Source organism: Balaenoptera borealis (assembly GCF_965194805.1).
Source record: "Balaenoptera borealis genome assembly, chromosome: 5".
Classification (NCBI taxonomy): domain Eukaryota; kingdom Metazoa; phylum Chordata; class Mammalia; order Artiodactyla; family Balaenopteridae; genus Balaenoptera; species Balaenoptera borealis.
In genome coordinates, this window is record NC_138862.1 from 89,836,766 (window position 1) to 89,855,814 (window position 19,049).

Below are 19,049 nucleotides of genomic sequence, written 5' to 3' on the forward strand. Positions count from 1 at the left end.
AAATAGGAAATTTGGACACAGACACAGAGGAAAAACAGTGTGAAGAGCCACAGGGAGATATGGCAAGGTGGCTAGAGTAATGCATCCAGGAGCCAAGGAAGCTAGGAGAGATCCTTACTCAGCACCTTCAGAAGGAGCCCTGCCAACACCTTGATGTTTGGACTTCTGACTTCCAAAACTGTAAGGCAATAAATTTCTGCTGTAAGCCACCTTATCTGTGGTACTTTGTTATGGCAGCCCTAGGAAACTAGTACAGTGATGTAGTTTGACAATGCTGTCCAGTTTGGCTTGATTGTAAGGGCATTGGAAGAAATATAAGCTATACCTTTAGATTACTATATCAGAAGGGACTTTATTGTCAGGCTAAAGAATTTTGGACTTTGCTAAAGGTGTGCCTTAGAATAGAAGTTTGGCAGTCAAGGCTAGAAGAAACTAGCTTGAGGGTAGTTTATTCTTTTAACCTTTATAGTTTAATAATGGAGTAGTTTGCTGCTGAGGACATGCAAAAGGATGGATGCTCTGTTTAAAGTACCTTCAAATCTGTTGTCCTTTCAAGCTCTGAAAAGGTGCAGCATAGTTGAGTTAGTTCTCTCTAAGCTGGAGTTCTTTGTTTAACTGCATACCACTAAATTTTATAGTTGATTTGTTAGGGGAGTTTTGAAAGTTAAGTGTATGAGTTGAATTATGTCCCCTCAAAGATATGTTGAAGTTGTAACCCCTGGTACTTGTGAATGTGACCTTATCTGGAAATAAGGTTTTTGCAGATGTAATTAAGATGAGTGGTCCTTTTTCCACTGTGACTGATGTTCTTATAAAAAGAGGGAAATATGAACACGCACCTAGGAGAACGGTGTGTGGTATGTGAAGACACAGACACAGTGGGAAGATGGCCATGCGAAGATGGAGACAGGGATTGGGTTGCCACAGGTCAAGGAATACTTGGGGCTACTACCCAAAACTGGAAGAGGCAAGGGAAGATCTTCCTCTAGAGGCATTGGAGAGTGCATGGCCCTGCCAACAGCTTGATTTCACACTTCTAGCCTCTACAACTAAGACAATAAATTTCTGTTGTTTTAAGCTACCCAGTTTGTGGCACTTTGTTATGGCCACCCTGGGAAACTCATACAGAAGGACACACATGGATTTTGAAAGTACTTTGTGTGTGGTCTGAAGAGCTGCTTCTCTTAAGTCATCACATTTTGCACAAATTATCAGAATGCTTTCAGTTGGGTAAACAAGGACTTCGAAAACTTTGCTCTGCCCTGTATTCACCTGGAAATCTTTTAAAAATATTGCTATCTGGCTCCCATCTCCAGAGATTGTGGTTTAATTAGTATGGGATGCTACATGGACAGCAGGCTTTTTAAAAGTCCCCCAGATGATTTAATGTGCAGCAAATTTTGAAGAACCATGGGGCTAAACCTTCTAGCTTAGTCAGATATTCTCCCAGCTCCCTCTACGCATGCAGTTTTGTGTTCATTTAGTTTTGATTAGCCTCTAAGTAATACACTTCCCCCTCCCCCCATCAAATTCGTTTGTGCCTTGGCCTATCATGATTTTTTTTTTTTAAAGAAATTCACGTTCTTTTATTTATATTATTTATTTATTTATTTATTTATGACTGTGTTGAGTCTTCGTTTCTGTGCGAGGGCTTTCTCTAGTTGCGGCAAGTGGGGACCACTCTTCATCGCGATGCGTGGGCCTCTCACCATCGCGGCCTCTCTTGTTGCGGAGCACAGGCTCCAGACGCGCAGGCTCAGTAATTGTGGCTCACGGGCCCAGTTGCTCCGTGGCATGTGGGATCTTCCCAGACCAGGGCTCGAACCCGTGTCCCCTGCATTGACAGGCAGATTCTCAACCACTGCGCCACCAGGGAAGCCCCATGATTTTTTTTTAATGTTGTATTCTATTCTGTTCTTGCCAGCTGGTTAGGCATGTGATTATATTCATCTTCATATACGATGAATTATTTATAAAGTTGTTCTAAGATGTCTATTTGTATTAAAACACCAAATACATTTTAAAAATTTCTGTCATGTATGTATATCTGCTTTTGAAGGTTGAATTATGTTAGTGTTAACATAAGTTGCAAGTAAATGAAAAACTAACTTACATTTCTGTTGAAATAGACTTGCATTTCATGAATTATACAAGTAGTATAATTTTTCAAATCATTATTGACCATTTCCTACAAGATTATATTAGGAATGATAAATTGAAGGACCTGAAAACATCCACCTTCTCAAACATTTCTTTTTGTCTTCAGGTCTCCCACTGTATATCATTTTTTTTCACGTTGTTAGATCACAAAGTGAGTAACATCCAACATCTATAGATATATTCTGGGTTAGTAATTTCTCCATGAGAAATTAAAAAATTTTTTGTCCATGTGATAGTCTAAAAATAATATACATAACACATTTTAGATCATCCGGGTGGCCACTTTGTAACAAAGTAAGACCATTTGTGTTTATTTTAATCCCATAGTAGACATTGTACATAAAGTACCTTGGTATTTTTTTTTTTTTAATTATCTTTTTAAATTTTGGCTGAGTTGGGCCTTTGTTGCTGTGCGTGGGCTTTCTCTAGTTGCAGTGAGCGGGGGCTACTCTTCGTTGCGGTGCGCAGGCTTCTTATTGCAGTGGCTTCTCTTGTTGCAGAGCACGGGCTCTAGGTGCACGGGCTTCAGTAGTGGCTCGCGGGCTCTAGAGCGCAGGTGCTCAGTAGTTGTGACGCACGGGCTTAGTTGCTCTGTGGCATGTGGGATCTTCCCGGACCAGGGCTTGAATGTGTGTCCCCTGTATTGGCAGGTGGGTTCTTAACCACTGTGCCACCAGGGAAGCCCAGTACCTTGCTATTGATAGGTAGTTTTTTTTTTTCATTTTATAGTTGGAAGTGCTTTCAGATAAGGACCATGCCTAGTGTTTCTATTTATACTTAGATTTTAGTAACATAATAAAATATACAAACCAACTCTTGGGACTAGTGTGTTACTTTGTTTTCTTATAGAAGGTGCTTGGTATTACTCAAATTTGAGAAACACTGAGTTAAGGTAATGTAATTTATGCATTTGTTATAAGTTCCTTGGAAAGCAGGACATCAAGCCATTATTATTCATTAACATTTTGTTACATCAGATTGTTAAGCTTGTCATCTACCTGACTTTAAGGGAGGAAATGTATTTGTTGGCTGTGTTGGTTGGGGACCTAGTGTAAAAAACCTAGAGTACAACTACCGATTGAGGAGGGCAGGGGCTCAGCTGGTTTTAGATTGTAAGGGGTCAGAGGGGGTGGGGCTCAGGGGGAAGCTGGAGGGAGTTGGCCAAGGCAGAGAGTTTCATTGGTGGAGTAGTGCTAAGTACTGGAGTGCTAAGTATTAGAGTGCTCGGAAAGGAGACTGGTCTGGGGAAAGGATGATGGGAGATCCTGGGGACAGCTGTGTTTACCCAGCAATTCTGCCTGGGCCTAGGTTTCTCTACCTGGCAAAAGGGTGGTAATGGCTTATATACAATTTCAAAAAGAAGGGAAACCCGATTAGCTTAGGCTTGAATTTCTTCTAATATATCCACGGCAGTTATTGATATGGTTAGGAGTAGCAAAATGAGTGTGGGTTAGTTACTTGCCATTATTAAACACAGACGTGCCTCTGTTCCCTGGATCTCCACTCCCCACATCTCCTCTGCGTCTTTCTTTCATGTCCTCACAGTGCAGAGAGGCAGGTATGGAATTTGTACCATGTATAGCCTGGAAATCTGACTATAAAGAATTGCAAATTTGTTACTCAGCTAGCTGTCTCCTTTTATTTCTCAAGTAGCTAACCAATTGAGTATATGATTTAATCGATTCTGTAGTGCCAAGGCCCTGCATTATTTGTTTCCATGTATATGGTGAAGAAGGCTGCCATTGTTTGTAGTCTTGAATGTATTCTCTTTAGGAAAGGAAGGCTGCAAGACAGAGACCAGCTTCATGTTTCAGTTGTTGGGGAAGGGATTGAAGCCCTTTGGAACCTACCACTTAACACAGATGTGAGGCTGGGCAGACATGCAGGATAGTGGGAATCCACACCATTGGAGGAGGAACTGTCACGGGGGCAGTGCTCCTTTACCAGAGCCTCCACACCGTTTCACAGCTTTTTGTGAAAGAATTTGATAAAAACATGGGATGCAGCCTGGAATTTGGCTGTGAAGACTATTCTGTACAGTATCATTCTTTGTATTAATAGATTTCTGTATTATTGCAGCATTCAGGGCCTAGAACAGTGCCAGGCTTATATTAGCACTCAGTAAATGTTTGTTGAATGAAGGAGAGAGAAACTGAATTTCAGTCAAGTTATTGAAATTTACGCACAAGCGGGTGTATCTGGAAAGAAGTTCACTTAGAGGTGTAGTCTCAGAAAATGTATAATTTTCACTCCTCCCTATTTTAGTTAATAGATTCCATATGTTTTATCAAAACTAGAACTTTTACATGAAGATGTTTATGGCTTTTAAGTACCTTTTCTGTTTATTAGGTATAAATTTACAGGATACCTAATGTAATTCCAATATGAACATAACAGAAATCATACCAGTCATGATTTAGGTCATATTATAGTATGAACAATATTGTGGCATAAGAGGTCTATTTCCCCAGGGAAACTCTTGAATATTTCCAGAAAACATTAGCACCAGTATTGCCAAGAGGGAATCAATTTTTATACTAGCAGGTTTCAAACATTTTAGACATAGTACCTCATTACATTCTTAATTTATTAATGACTCTAGAAAAATTTTCTTTAAATGGGTTATAGCTATCAATATATGCTGCATCAGAAATTAACACTGTGAAGTTTTATAGTACTAATGCATTTTAACATAACAGTAACAAACCCATCTATAACATGTTAACACACATAATATGTTTTATGGAAAATAATTTCCAAGACAAAAAATTTCCATGAGAAGAGTGGTGTTGTTTTAAATTTTTGAAAGTCTCTGTTAATCTCTGGTTTAATAGAAGACATCTGGGTTCTCACATCTGCTTCTGCATTCACATGTTGAGATACATTGTTACAGTGGAAATTTATGGGGAAAATGGCCTTTCAAAGATAGATAGATGTAAATCTTTTTAATCAAAATAAAAATTCATTTTTCAAATAAATTTGGATATTCTTCTTTGCTACTACACCAAATCTCAACAAGTGGATAGTTTCTTAAGGGTTAGTTGCAGTGCAAGTTCTGAAATTGTATCAATGAACTTTTTGTATTCTGTTATATCAAAATCCATTAGTCTCTCTTGAACTTTGAATGGATTGTTTTCCTCATGCATAATCTTATGCTAGTCATTGGGAAAATATTTGTTCACCGAGTTATACAGATCTTCCAAATGTTCGTTACACAATAGAAAAAACCAGAGTCATTAACATCCCCACTGATCTCATCACAGAAATTTTGGAGTAGTATCAGGAAGCTCTCAAGCTCATGGTGGCTGATAAATTTTCCAAATCCTAATTATCTCTTAAAAGCTTAAGTTTTATTCTTGCCAACAAATATTGTTAGTTGTTTTCTTAAAAGTGACAGTTTCACTTTGTTTATTTGCAAGAAAATGTCTGCCAAATTCTCAATCTGAAAAACCATACTTTGTGAGTTGTTTGAAGTAAGAATGGTGTTCCATGAAAAAAGTAGCTAGTTCAGCTTGCAATTCAGACATTTTCACAGTGCTTTTCTTTGAGACAACCATCATTTTAGTATGCAACAGAAATACTGTATGTGTACTTCTTGTTACAGACGATATTGAAAAGGTGTATTTCAGGGTTAAGATTTTAATAAAATTAAAGTGTTTTTCCTCCTTCATCAAGGAACCTCTCAGTGAAGAATTTTTGTGAGTTTTTTTTTAAGTGCCTGGTGGTGAATAGTATAATGACTGCTAATATACTGTAAGGTGTTAGTGCCTTTTTTCCTACTAAGGTGTGAGCAGTTTTACCAACTATTGGTTTGTAATATCAGTGTAAATATCAATTCAATGAAAAAGGCATATTATTTTATAACAGTATTTTATATTACTGTAAAAATAATTTTGATCTTTAGGACCCCTTAAAAAGTCTTGGGACCCCAGGGGTCTACAGACCTCACTTCTATACTAAATAAAATAATCAAACTTTGTCATAGGCATGACAAAGATAATGAATCTGGGTATTAGTTTTGAGCACTTTGAATAGTGTTAGCCGTTGAAGTACGTGTACTATGAAACAGAAAGAAGCATCTTTTAATGAGATACTATTAAAAGTCTGTCTTTGCAGTTAGAAAGTCTATATAACCTGACTAGGTAGAGTACTTACAAAGGATGGACATGGGAGACCCTTCTCCCCGTGTGGTTATGGAGTGATGTACTTGATTTGTTTCTATGTTGTGTTTTTTGTCTGTCTGTTTTTTAAACAGAAAATCTTATAGGATAGTTCTACTATATTCTCTTACCCTGTGAAATTGACCTATGAGGTTTTCATGGTGGAATCCCTTCTCACTCCACCTTTTTCAATAAAACTTTGGAAGCCTACCTCAATTCATATGTATCAGCAATTTCTACTCCATTTTCTTTTGCCTTTTGTCTTCAAGATTTACTCATAGCTGGGTTGTGTGTGTGTTGTGAGGGGTGTGTGTGTATCAATCTCCTGAGTTTTAAACTTGGTTTTACGTCATCTTCTCTTGATTTGAGCAAGCATGTATTGCCCATTGGGATGAATGTGATCTCTTTACATTTTTTTCCCATACTTGGACACCTGATCTATATTAATCATACATCTCTGCTACCAGAACAATCTTCTGCACATTTTTACTACTGTTCTCCCGAAGAATTTACCACGTATCAGTATAACCAGTCCGTGGACACTTGTTTTGATTCACTTAGGGCTTAGTAGTCTTAGTTTTATCTACTTAGTCTTTTTTTCTTTTGAGGAACCAAAGAATATCTATTCCTTATTCAATAAATTGTTTCATAAATACTGTTATAGGTAGTATTTGTTTACAACTCTATGAGTTTGTTACACCTGGTACCTTATTCTGTTTATTTTGCCCGCGATATCTCAGTTTTAAGCCAAGTTTCCATTCATTCAGGTGACTGTCGTCTTAAAGTTTTAGCTGCATTCCAGTCTTACCGGATCCTTGTAACATTTCTGTTCCAAAGCCAGAATAGTAAGTTTTTAAACTGAGAAAATCCTGTTACCACTCTTATATTGGTTCCCATTCCCGCAAACTCAGAGCTTCTCTTGCTAGTGGGAGGGGACTAGGGTCTTGATTTTTATTTTCTTACCTGACTTTAATTTCTAGACTTTTCCTTCCCAGACTGACTGGGAATGACTAATTACTGCTCAATAGTTGAAAAAGATAGACCAGAACTATGACCTATCTTCTGTTTCCTTAGTGTTTTAATTTCTTGTCCTTCTTTATTCCCCTGTCAGCATACCTTGACTATAATTTATTCAGTCATTTAACACATGTTTATTGAGTCCATCCTTGAATCATATAGTTTTATATTTTAAAGGGATTTTAGAAGACATCTGTGTGAACAACCACTTTTTTATACGTTTGGGAAGTTGAAGTCCACACTTGTGGACCATGAAGCAGCTCATCAGAGGCTTTTTGGGTATGAAAAGGAAGAGCTGTAGCGAATGTCGGTTGAACTTTAAAGTTGACTCATCACATAATGCATGCTAGTTTACTCTTCTCAGTCTAGAGAGCTTTGCTGAGACTCTTAAAATTGCTTAATTGGGATTCAAAGTTAGTGTTCCCTATCATCAAATCAACGACACATGTTCTGTAAAAACAGTTCATTGTTTTGTGAAAACCACAGGGTATTGTGGGCTAAACAAAAATGGGTGATGGGTTGGAATTTACACACAGGCCGAAGTTTGTAAACCCCTGGTATAGATCACAGTTGAATCGAATGATTGACATTAGAAGTCTCAGTTGCTAATGAAAAATTGGTTTGATATACCTTTTGCCTATGCTTTTATATAAGTCAGTATTTATAAAGGATAGCTGGTCCTAATAAGCATTATGCATAATAAGTTCTTAAATATTTCTTAATGAGGTGGACTCATTTATTTTCCCTTTTCCTAATTCCTGGAGATGTCCATCTGAGGTCTGACAGTTTTAAAAATCCTCTCATGCACTTGTAAGCCTATTAAAAAATGCTTTATTAAAAATCACTATGTGATCTGGTACTCTCTCTTAGCCTGCAAGATTTACGTGTCATACTCTGTGTACTTGTACTGACTCAAATCATTGAAGTTTAAAAGTGAAAGAGACTACTATCTGCTTCACTTTCCTCATTTTCTAGATGAGGAAACAGGCCCAGAAGATTTGTCTAAAATCATACAGGATACCTGAGATCTTACTTCTCTCTCATGTTATCTTTAATTTACACAAGAGCTCTGGATTCCAATGGAAAAGGAAAGGAAAAGCAATTTAGAAGTTTATCCCTTCTCAGTTATGCTTTAAATTCTTAAGATTCACCAACTTTGTTGACCGTTAATCTGATAACAAAACAAACAAAGCAACAACAACCAAAAGAAAAAACTCTAACGGCACAAAAATTGCCTACAACTTACAGCCATACTTCAGAGATACTGCAGGTTCGGTCAGACCACTACAATAAAACGAGTCACATGAATATTTTTGGTTTCCCAGTGCATATAAAAGTTACATTTATACAATACCTTAGTCCATTAAGTGTGTGATAATAGCATTATGTCTTAACAGATATATACCTTAATTTAAAAAATACTTTATTGCTAATAATTACCGTCATTTTGACAATGCAGGGTTGTCACAAGCCTTCAATTTGTAAAAAAAAAAACAAACAAACACTTAAGGACAATAAAACGAGGTATGCCTGTGTTAAAAAATAAACCATGATTGTAGTCCAGGGCTAATGCTCTATAAAATGTATGTCTGCTGTTGTTGTCATTAATGCTTTAAGAAATCAGTCAAATAATTTGGTTTTATTGTACTGGGTTTTATATTTTGTTTTAAATTTGGTTAGTATTAAAATAAGCTGAAATACATATTTCAGTTAGAGCGTAATGTTTTTTTTTTCTTGAGATTATGTGTTTCTAAATCCCGATTTGTTGCATTTTACAATTTACAAAAGTAAGTTTTGTAAACATGATTTCATTTAGTCTAATACAATTTTGTGAAATCTTTTAAAATTTAGCGTTGCAGAAGTTGAGAATGTACTTTATACACATTTTAAGCTATATTGCCAAAGACTTCAGAACTAAGTCTCAGAATACACCTTCCTTCATTGTACCATATTTTATATGTGTATGTACACAAAAGTGTTATTACCTAACATTAGTAGGATTTTAATTACTGTTTTTAATGTAGTGGGAAATGAAGCATAATGCATTTTTTTTGTGCTGTTCATGAGAGTGTTGCATGGGGAGTGGGGGAGACAAGCTGGTACTTCGGGGAAGAGGATTATGAAGTGTTAATGTATCCTGTTAATGTCGTCGTCTTTGACAATTACAGGACAGGATAGGTTCCTAAAGACAGAGGCAAATTTTCAGAAAGGCAGAGCCTAGCAATCGTGAACTTAACGTTGATAATTTTAAAGTTCTCCAATGAATGATCAGAGTTTTACAGAATTTGGGATGATGGGTATGTTATCAGTTTGCTAGGGCTACCATAACACAATACCCCAGACTGAGTGGCTTATAAAACAACAGAATTTTATTTCCTCCCAGTTCTGGAAGCTGGACGTCCAAGATGAAGGTGCCGGCAGGTTTGGTGTCTCCTGAAGCCTCTCCTTGACTTGCAGGTGGCCGCCTTCTCCTTGCCTCCTCACAGGGTCTTTCCTCTGTGCACATGCATTCCTCGTGTCTCTTCCTCCTCTTAAAAGGACACTAGTCACGTTGAGTTATAGTCACATTATTAAAGGTTTACCCTAATGGCTTCATTTTAACATAATCACCTCTTTAAAGACCCCATCTCCAAATAAAGTCAAATTCTAAGATACTGGAGGTTGGGCTTCAGCGTATGAATTCTAGAGGGACACAATTCAGCCGTGAGATGGTAATAACCACCAATGACTTTGCTAATGGATAAATTGATTTAATTTCTTTCCTCTATTTCATTTCCCTTCCATACACTTTGTTTTGTTGTTGTTGTTGTTAGTTGTCCTAGTTTGGTATTTTTGCAGTGTGTCGTGGTTTTAACAAGACAATTTGACAATTTCATATGATAACCCATTGAGATAGCGTGGCAGTGGATGAACTGTTACTTTACTTCACAGGCAGATTGAGAATTAATATCCAACAAATTTTGATACATGATTCTTTGTGAGTTTAGAAGCTGTTATTTAGCAGGTATTATAAGCAGTTTGTTTGTGACTGTAGTGGTGGCTGACCATTTAGGACTGCCAGTCATATCAAGGTCCATGTAAGGGGTGTAGTGATAACCTGTGCTGTACATTTATCCTTGGCAACGTATGTCATGGCTTGGAATTAGCAACTTCCTAGGGCCTCCTAGTGCTGAGAATTTTGATTCTTTTTATAGTTATTACATTCTTTTACATTATACATTCCATACTTTTTTTTTTCTTCTCTGAGGAAAGTCAGTATAGTATTTGAGTAACATTTCTGAATGCCCAGATCTGTATGTAGAAATGTAATTCTCATGTGTCGGTGCTCTTGCATTAAAATGAGGAAGATAATACTGAAGAGGAAATTATATAATGTGTATGTGACCTAGCCCCATACATAGCATGTAGCAGCTACTCAATAAATGCAAATAGTCTCCTGTTTCATTTTCCTTATCAAATTAATGAGAAGCAGTGTACACACAGATGGGAGCAAAGGCAACTTGGTGTGCTCCAGACATTTTGAATTAAAAGGAAAATTAGTTCTTCCAACACTGTGCCTATTACAGAAACCTGTAAGCCACCCACATTTTACATCCTTCACCTGTCTGCACCCCCAGCCTCAGGGTGTATGCTATCATAATTTTCTGTAGTTTTTCTTACCTAAGTTGGAGTTATTTGTTCTCTGTCTTCCCAACAAGATCTGGTCCTGGCATTGGGTAGCCATGGCTCTAGCACCTGTCATAGTGCCTTACACATTGGAAGTGCTCATCCAGTTTTAAACGAGTGAATAAAATAGATCTGTCAGAAAAGTAGTGCTTTAGTGCATTTTCCCCCCATAGGCTTTGTTAATTCATCACCATTGTAGTGTTTACTTTTCACTTGTCATTGCCCCATCCTCACAAATGTATCTAGTCAGCATTTGTTTGGGTTGGTTTGTCACCCCAAAGTAATATAAGTAACTGGAAGTTTGACCTTCCTGTATGAAGGGAACGGAACCAGAGGTACCGCTTTCCCTGAGCAGTGAATTGTAGTATTATACTCTGGAGCATTTCTGCTGGGATGTCCTGTTTTACCTCTAGTTTAACACATGTAAAGTGTGACTCCCCAGAGGCCTGTGCTCTCTCGGCGGCCCGTTTCTCTAGGTAAGTCTTTCCACTTTCTAGTCTGGAAACAACTGGGAATTTTTGGATTCCCACCCCCCTCCCCACTCCTTATCTCTCCAAATATAGTCTATCACTGACTTTAGTCACTTTCTTGTTTTAAAACATTTCTTGGGTTGTCTGCTCTCTTTAGGTTGCAACTGACAAATTTCACTGGATTATACAATAAAATTCATTTTTGACTTCTTCAACCAAAATACTGTGATAAATTAACTTCAGATAGTATTTGATCCAGTTGCACAATAGATGTTTAATGTCATCAAGGACACAGTTTCTCTTGTCTCTGCTCTGCCCTCCTTCTCTTTCTCTCTGATAGCTCTGTTCTAACCTCAGTGATGCACATTCATCCCAGGCTTCACAGAGTGCCCTTGTTGCCTGCCCACTCCTGTGAAGGGAGGAGGTTGACTTTCATAGAAACCAGCACACGTCTTCTCGTGTTTCACTTACTGGGAGTGATTGAGTTGGGACACGTGGGGTATGCTGTGAGTCTGTGGAGGAGGAATGTCAGCCCTAAACCAAAGATATGATTTGCTGGTTGGCTTAAGCAAATAAATGCCTTCCTTTGGACCAGGAGGTCCATCCCATTTAAACCACAGGGCTGAGAATGGAATAGGTCTCCAAATGGAAGGCAGTAGTAGTAAAGTAGTATTGTCTTTCGCAGATAGTGTCAGTGAATGCTACAAGAGGCAAGCCACAGTTTTCTTCATCTTGCTAATTGTGGTCACCCCATGTCTCAGCTGCTGAGTTCCAGAGAAGCCTGAGTCATCCTTTCTGCTAGATGGACTCCCCACGTATCAATCACCTTGGGCCCCTGTGGGTCATTAATGTTTATTTGGAAGGGTATCCCAACATGTCCAGGGTTACATTGTTTGATAATTATTTGTCAATATTAAAACAACTGTTATTTTAACATCAGAGTTCTTTTAGCAACTTTTAATATTGTTGCTCTTTTTTTCAACTATTAAACAGCTATGGCCACTAGTTGTAGATACTGTATTTAAAGATACAGTTTCTCTTTTGTCACCAATCTTGATAATATTGAGTATTATTTTTAAATGTTTGCTAATGTTATGGCCAACATGTTCTTGTTGTTGCTGTTGTTGTTTATTATTGGTTAAGTTGAACATTTTCCTAATGTTTCAGCTTGAGGGGTCCTGAATTGGCTGTCTTTTGAGTGGATCTAATTTGTTGGTATTCATTAAGAATCACAATAGCTATTTAGCTATTCCCTTTGTCCGGTAATTTACTTGTAGGGACTTTTCCTGATCTTGAGGACTATTCATAAATGCACACCTACCAAAAAGAAATGGAAGATAAAACAACTTTAAGCATAAGTATTCTTATAGGAGTCTTAGAATAATGAAAATTTAGAATCATCTAAATGTTGAACAAAGCAAAAGTGAAACTAATGTGTCTGTTATGGGATACTATGCCACCACTATACATTTTGGACTAAATTATTTTTGTAGGATAAAGAAATTTTGATTGTACATTTGACTTTGGATAATGCAGAGGGTTTTCAGACCTCTAAATAGTGTGTTGTAAGCAGGAGATTTAAGAATATCTTTATTGTTTTTTTTTCTCTCTGTCCATAAGTTTTACTGTTTTTTCAATCTTGTAAATTTAAAATAATGTGATTTAGGATCATAGTTGGGCCCTGGTATGCTCCAGAAATGGTATCAGAAAAGAATATGGTATCTGTCCTATTTGAGGCCAAAGGCAGGAATACAGTGCTAGATGTGTAGAAGAACAAACGAGGAGATGGTTAATATTTGGAGCAGTTATTATCCAGTTTGTGAATGCTGAACTCAGTTTTGTGGTGCTGAAAATGCCGTACGTATTCAGTTGAAGGAATCATAGCTGCATTGCATCAGCAGTCCTGTTTTTGTAATATTTGCTAGATTATTGTCTATAAAGTCTTGAAGTAAAATATTTCATACTAAACATTTAAAATATTAAGTGTGCTTTAAAATATAAACACTTGGCTAAATATTGGTTTCGATTGTAATTTTTGGTTTTACTTCTGGATACTTTAATATAGCTGTGGGTCTTGAATTAAGTAATTGATTGCCTGTAACTGATGGGAGTTTCGAATAAAAGCTTTTATGATTTTACAAGCTGTTTCTGAGACTTAGGAAAGTACAGAGGTATTTAATTTTTTTTTTTTTTTTTTTTTAGAACTCAGTCATTTACTATTTAAGGATGAATAGGTATGATCCAGCAGAATATACAAATAAAATGCTTTGTGATTTTAGGACGTGTTGGTTTATTTTGGATATCTTGTTTGAGTCCATCAGCTCCTTGAGGGCAGGACTTATTTTACACATAGTAACCTCTACCAGGCGTGACATTGAGGCCTGGACCTCTTCGGTATAGGGTAAAGATTGGATGAGTGTCTCACTGTTGTTTTGTGACCTTGTTTAAGGGTAGTTGTTCTGAAAGATACCACGATGGAGGAAGTACAGTGGTAAGGTTTTTATGTGCACCCTGAAAATCGGTGATAGCTAGTATGAGTATCTGGTCTTCACCTGGGGCAGATGAAGACTACGTCATATTATAGATGTATAAACAAACAAATCAAAATGGACCAGTTCTGCAAAGCTATAGTGAGTCCATTAATGAAGTGGTGGCATTTTCTCTAATTTTGTTCTCTGGCATACAGGTTTTTAAGGTGTTTTGAAAGTGAATACTGAAGTTTTCAAGCAGGGAATGTCTTAATGTTTGTTTGTTTGTTAAGTGGAGTATAATTGCTTTACAGGGTTGTGTTAGTTTCTGAAATGTTGTCTAATTTCCTGTTCTTTTCAGGTGACCTTTTGATGTTAGAATTTAAACAGACCAGTTTCATATGAAAGCATATTCTAGAATTATGTGTCTTTGAAAGTGGATAAACTCAGGTCTTTACAGAGTCTATGTAATTTTATTGCTACTGTGACTGAAACTTTTAATGCAGGATTGCATTGACTTTGCTGGGGGTTTTTTTTTGTTTTTGTTTTTTTCTTTTCAAGGACACACTTGTTTGTGTGTTTCTCTTAACTGAAAAACTGTCAATTGTGCAAGGCTTGGGACAACTTTATTTCATCTATCTATTCCTAGCTCTTAGCACAGTGCTTTGTCCATCCTAGGGATATACTTGGTATAAGGGAAAACAATAATGTTCTTTCTCTCCGGGAATATAAGAGCTAGCTGAAGCAGGACTAGAGCTAGAATAACCCTTTTGAAATTTGAACAATTTACCCTCTTCCCTTTAAAAAAAAATTTGGTTCTGTAACTTTTGGTTACAGAAACTAATCTGGTACCATGATCAATGTAATAAACCCATTCATAGCAATTTGAACAGATAAGAACTTTCCTATTCTTCATGTTTAGTGTTTCTTGTTGACTTTAAAAAATATACCACCAATAATATGTATTTATTATGGGAATTTTTATAGATAATAATCTATATCATTTTGACTTGTGTTTTTCTTTGCCCTGGAATATATTAGGTGATGCAGAAGCACCCACGATCACTGCTTTAAGTTGGGACATTTTGGTGACCTTTGCTTATTGGAACCAGGCATTGTTGAAATTTTTTACATAGGTACTTCAGTGCCATTATTCATTATTTGAATATTGGACTGAATGATGTAATAGAGAAAAAGAATACTTACTCTGTTTTCTTTACCAGTCTTTTACTAGAATTCCACCTAACCAATCTCATTTTGGGAAATCCTCTTCATCAAGCAGTGACTCATTGTTCCCCTGACAAACAGATACCTATGATTGGTCAAGTTGTGATTTAATTTCTTATAATGATACAGTGGGTGGTGTGGTTTTATTTTTTAAATCATTCAGTCAACAGGCTTTCGAAATTGACTATTGAGTACCTACTACGTGTGCTGAGCACATTATTACACATTACTGTGGGTCAGGATAGAATAGAGCAAGATATCCTCCAGAGCACAAATCATCTGCTGTGCCACAGGGACATCTAGACAAGGAGTCTTGAGCCACAGTTATCATAGGAGTATTTACCTTTATCATTCTGTTAAGTGTGATGTATATGTGTATCACATTCAGGTGATTAATTGTGGTATTTGAGTTAAATCGGGGCGGGGGTGAGGTGCTTTTTTTCTTCACATGAAGGTGGTCATTACTTTTCCTCCACGGTTTCTCATCTCAGTAAATGAAGTACTACTCATCCAGATGTCCTAAAAGATTCTTCCCTTTTCCTGAACTCTGTGTCCAGTCAATCACCCTTGAGTCTGCTTCCTGAATATCTTTGGAATCCTAGTATTTCTCTTCAGCTCTAATGCCACAGGCCAGGTTTTAGTCTTCTCCTGGGTTACTCCAGCACCCTTCTAACTTGGCTCCCTTTCCTTCTAGTCTGTTCTTCGTATTAGAATTCTGGATGATCTTTTTAAAACATAAATGTGGTCATTCCCCCTCCCTGCTTAAAACCTTTTAGGGCATTAATTTTCTCTTACGTGATGGTTTCAAGGCCCCTCCCAAGCCTTACTTCATGTTTTCTTTCCTTTTCTTCCCCCAGCCCTTCCACCGACTGTTGCTGCTCACTGGATTGCTTCTGTTCCTTGCCTTCCTCCCCAAATATTCATGTTCTCGCTCTCCTCCTATCTGTCCTTTAGGTCTAAACACTGGAGATGTATTCCCAGACTGCTAAGTTTGGTTAGCGCTTCCTCTGTGTATTTCCAAGGGGGAATTGTTATTACCTCCTTGTTTGTCTTTCTTTTTTTCTGAGATAAGCTCGATGAGTGTTTAGTCACCAGGTTTTCCACAGTTTACAGCAGTAGCAGTTCCTGTCACATAGTAGCCTGCTCAAGTGCTTATTAATTTGTGATTTTTAAATATACTCTTAACCCTGCATCGTAAGAGATCCATGATGCGACAGGACACTCAGCATAGGCCAATGATTAGATACCCTTTTATACTGAATAGATGTCAATATATCCTTTTTTTAAACAAGGGACCAAGAATCTATAGTCTGGGGGCCAAATCTGGCCCACTAACGTTTTATAAGGACCACAAACTAAAAAAGGTTTTTAAATTTTTTAATTGCTGAAAATGAAAAGAAAAATATTTTATGACACAACAATGTCAGATGAAATTCAAATTTTAGTGTTGCTAAATTGTTTTATTGGAACATGGTTTCTGCTTTTGCACTACAGCTGCAGATTGAGTAGTTGTAACAGTGACTATATGACTGCCAAAGGCTAACATATTTACTGTTGGGCTCTGTACAGGAAAAGTTTGCTGACCTTTTCTTTAAATCCTTTCTGTGACATGAGAACGGATAAATATAATTAGGACATATTTAAGTTATGTCTCAGTTTCCGTCTTTCCTTCCTTCTGAGAATATCATTTGAGTTTTCAGAACTGTACTCTAACCTCTCTGCCTTCTATATTCCTAGAGCTTTTTGAAACTTGAACATTGCAGATTAGATGTTGAGAAGTTAGAGACTTCAAATTCTACTGAATTACGTAGACAAGACCAGCATGGATGGCTCATCCCTCATCCAGTAGTCTAAAATCAGTCTTTTCCTAAATAATATTCTGATTCTTCAAATATACTGTTTTTTACAGTTAAGGAGAAAAAAGGAACGACTTTTTATGCTATTTGATATAATCATTAAAATATGATGCCAAAGGCCCTTTTGTAAATTTTGAATCATTTTTGCCAATATGTTGCAGAAAAAGAGACCCAGCCGTGTTTTGGTTGTATAATCTATTACTAATTATTGGAAGTAACTTTATTTGTTAGGGCTTATTAATAGGCAATATCTAACCTTCATTTTACATTATTTAATAAAATCAAATGGTTTTTACAACATTGTTTACATTTTGTTTAAAATATTTTATTGAGAAAATACTTAATTAACTTTGTTTTATTTTTAGGGTTATATCCTGTGTTGTGACCTCATGGTTTAAGTGGGAATAAAGATGAGTATAAGCAGTGATGAGGTCAACTTCTTGGTATATAGATACTTGCAAGAGTCAGGTGAGTACTTTCATAAAGTAAATAGGCCTCAAATTATTTTAATATTCTCAAAATAACTTTTTATGCATTTGAAATTTGTACCAGTCCAAACTGTTGAACTTTGTATGTTTCCTTAATGTCTGGACTGCCATTTTAAAGCTATGTGTTACTGCATGGTTTAACTCTCTGACTCTTTCAAATATGTTGGAATCATCTCAGGCAAATATTTGTAACAAGTGGTTTGGCTTTCACTGTTCAAAGACCATTTTTATAATTTGTCATGAAGTGAGATTATTGCACACGGTTGGTAGGAACATACAAATTCTCAGATACCATCAATCTGATAATGTATATTCAGAATCCTCAGCTTAATGTTACTGGTCCTCATTGCAGTTAGCATTTCAAAAGGTAAATTAGCCATATTTTTTCGTAACGCTTTCATAAATGCCATCCCAATTGATTAAATGTGTCTTTGACCTGAATTTTACTAATGTATTTCATTGGGGGGGTGATTAGTAAATATAAATCATTGAAAGTCATTTGTAATCAATATTAAGTCAGTGATCTCCAAGTTTTCTAGATAGATTAAGAGGTGTTGTCATAAAACAGAAGGAAAACTACAAGGGAAGATGTGGGATGGATTAGGGGGAAAAAATGTACATGTAGAAGAGGGAAAAACTTGGGTTGGATGGGACATAGGATGGTGGAAAAGATTGACTACAGTGGTAAGTTAGGTTGTTAACATGAGATTGAATCATTTGGTGGTTGAAAAAATGCTGGAGAGTTTGAATTTTAGAAATTATAGTTTAAAGTTATTGAGATGTTTAGTAAGGCACGGTTTGGTATAAAAAGATAATTTTGGTAGTCACTTTTGAGAGGGGATGGAAGGAATAGAGTAGAATGTTGAGCCTTCAATTTTGGTTTGAAACTCTAGTTATTCTTCTTATAGGGCTTAGTTAGTTGTTCTTTCTTATGCAGGGAATGTAAACAAGCCCTTAGATCTTAGATTTTCTGCTTGTTGAGATGTTCCCAGCTACACTCCAGTTCTGAGCTTTTCTCTTGAGCCGGGGGTTTTCTATTCCCAAGCACCATCACTTCTCCTCTCTGGCTTGGAACAGCTGAGAAAGTTATGTCCAACAATGGCAGGGAGGGAAAAAGGGAGAAGAAACTAAAGTAACCAAGAATGCAGAATAACTTGTTATGAAGCTTTGAAATTAATAGATCTTGTGTTGTTTTGTTTTGTTTTATTTTATTTTCAATTGGTATATTGGTATTGAAGGCATATCCAAAGAGGACATCCATAGAATATTTTGCATAAGATATAACGATTAATAAAGTGGAAACGGTAGTGATTTAATGACTGTTACATATGTAACATGTATGCTCATGTTTGGATATTGTTATATAGTACTTTGGACCATTTGGAAAGAATTTGTTGGGTCAAAACGAACTCTGGTTTTTCTGCCTTTGAATCTGACCACCAGTTAAGCCAGAGCTTTGAGGCCTTAGACACTAAAGCGAAAAACAGTGTGAAACATTAGTGGATGGGAAGTATATTGTAATGGCTTGTAGATGTGT

At 36.8% G+C, this 19,049-nt stretch overlaps 1 protein-coding gene across 5 annotated transcripts in view; it reads left to right on the top strand.

Annotated features, from left to right (window-relative positions):
• TBL1XR1 (TBL1X/Y related 1) overlaps positions 1–19,049 on the top strand; it is a 175,771-nt gene that overhangs the window by 114,950 nt on the left and 41,772 nt on the right. For 2 of the 5 annotated variants that reach the window (XM_082394088.1, XM_082394089.1), the window contains exons 3-4: positions 7–180; positions 17,390–17,492. The exons of 1 other annotated variant lie outside the window; for it this stretch is intronic. In XM_082394088.1, the coding sequence (XP_082250214.1) occupies positions 17,435–17,492 (58 nt within the window). In that variant the 5' untranslated portion in view covers positions 7–180; positions 17,390–17,434. The remainder of the gene's footprint in view (positions 1–6; positions 181–17,389; positions 17,493–19,049) is intronic. 2 more of the 5 variants (XM_082394086.1, XM_082394087.1) reach the window with 1 other exon arrangement.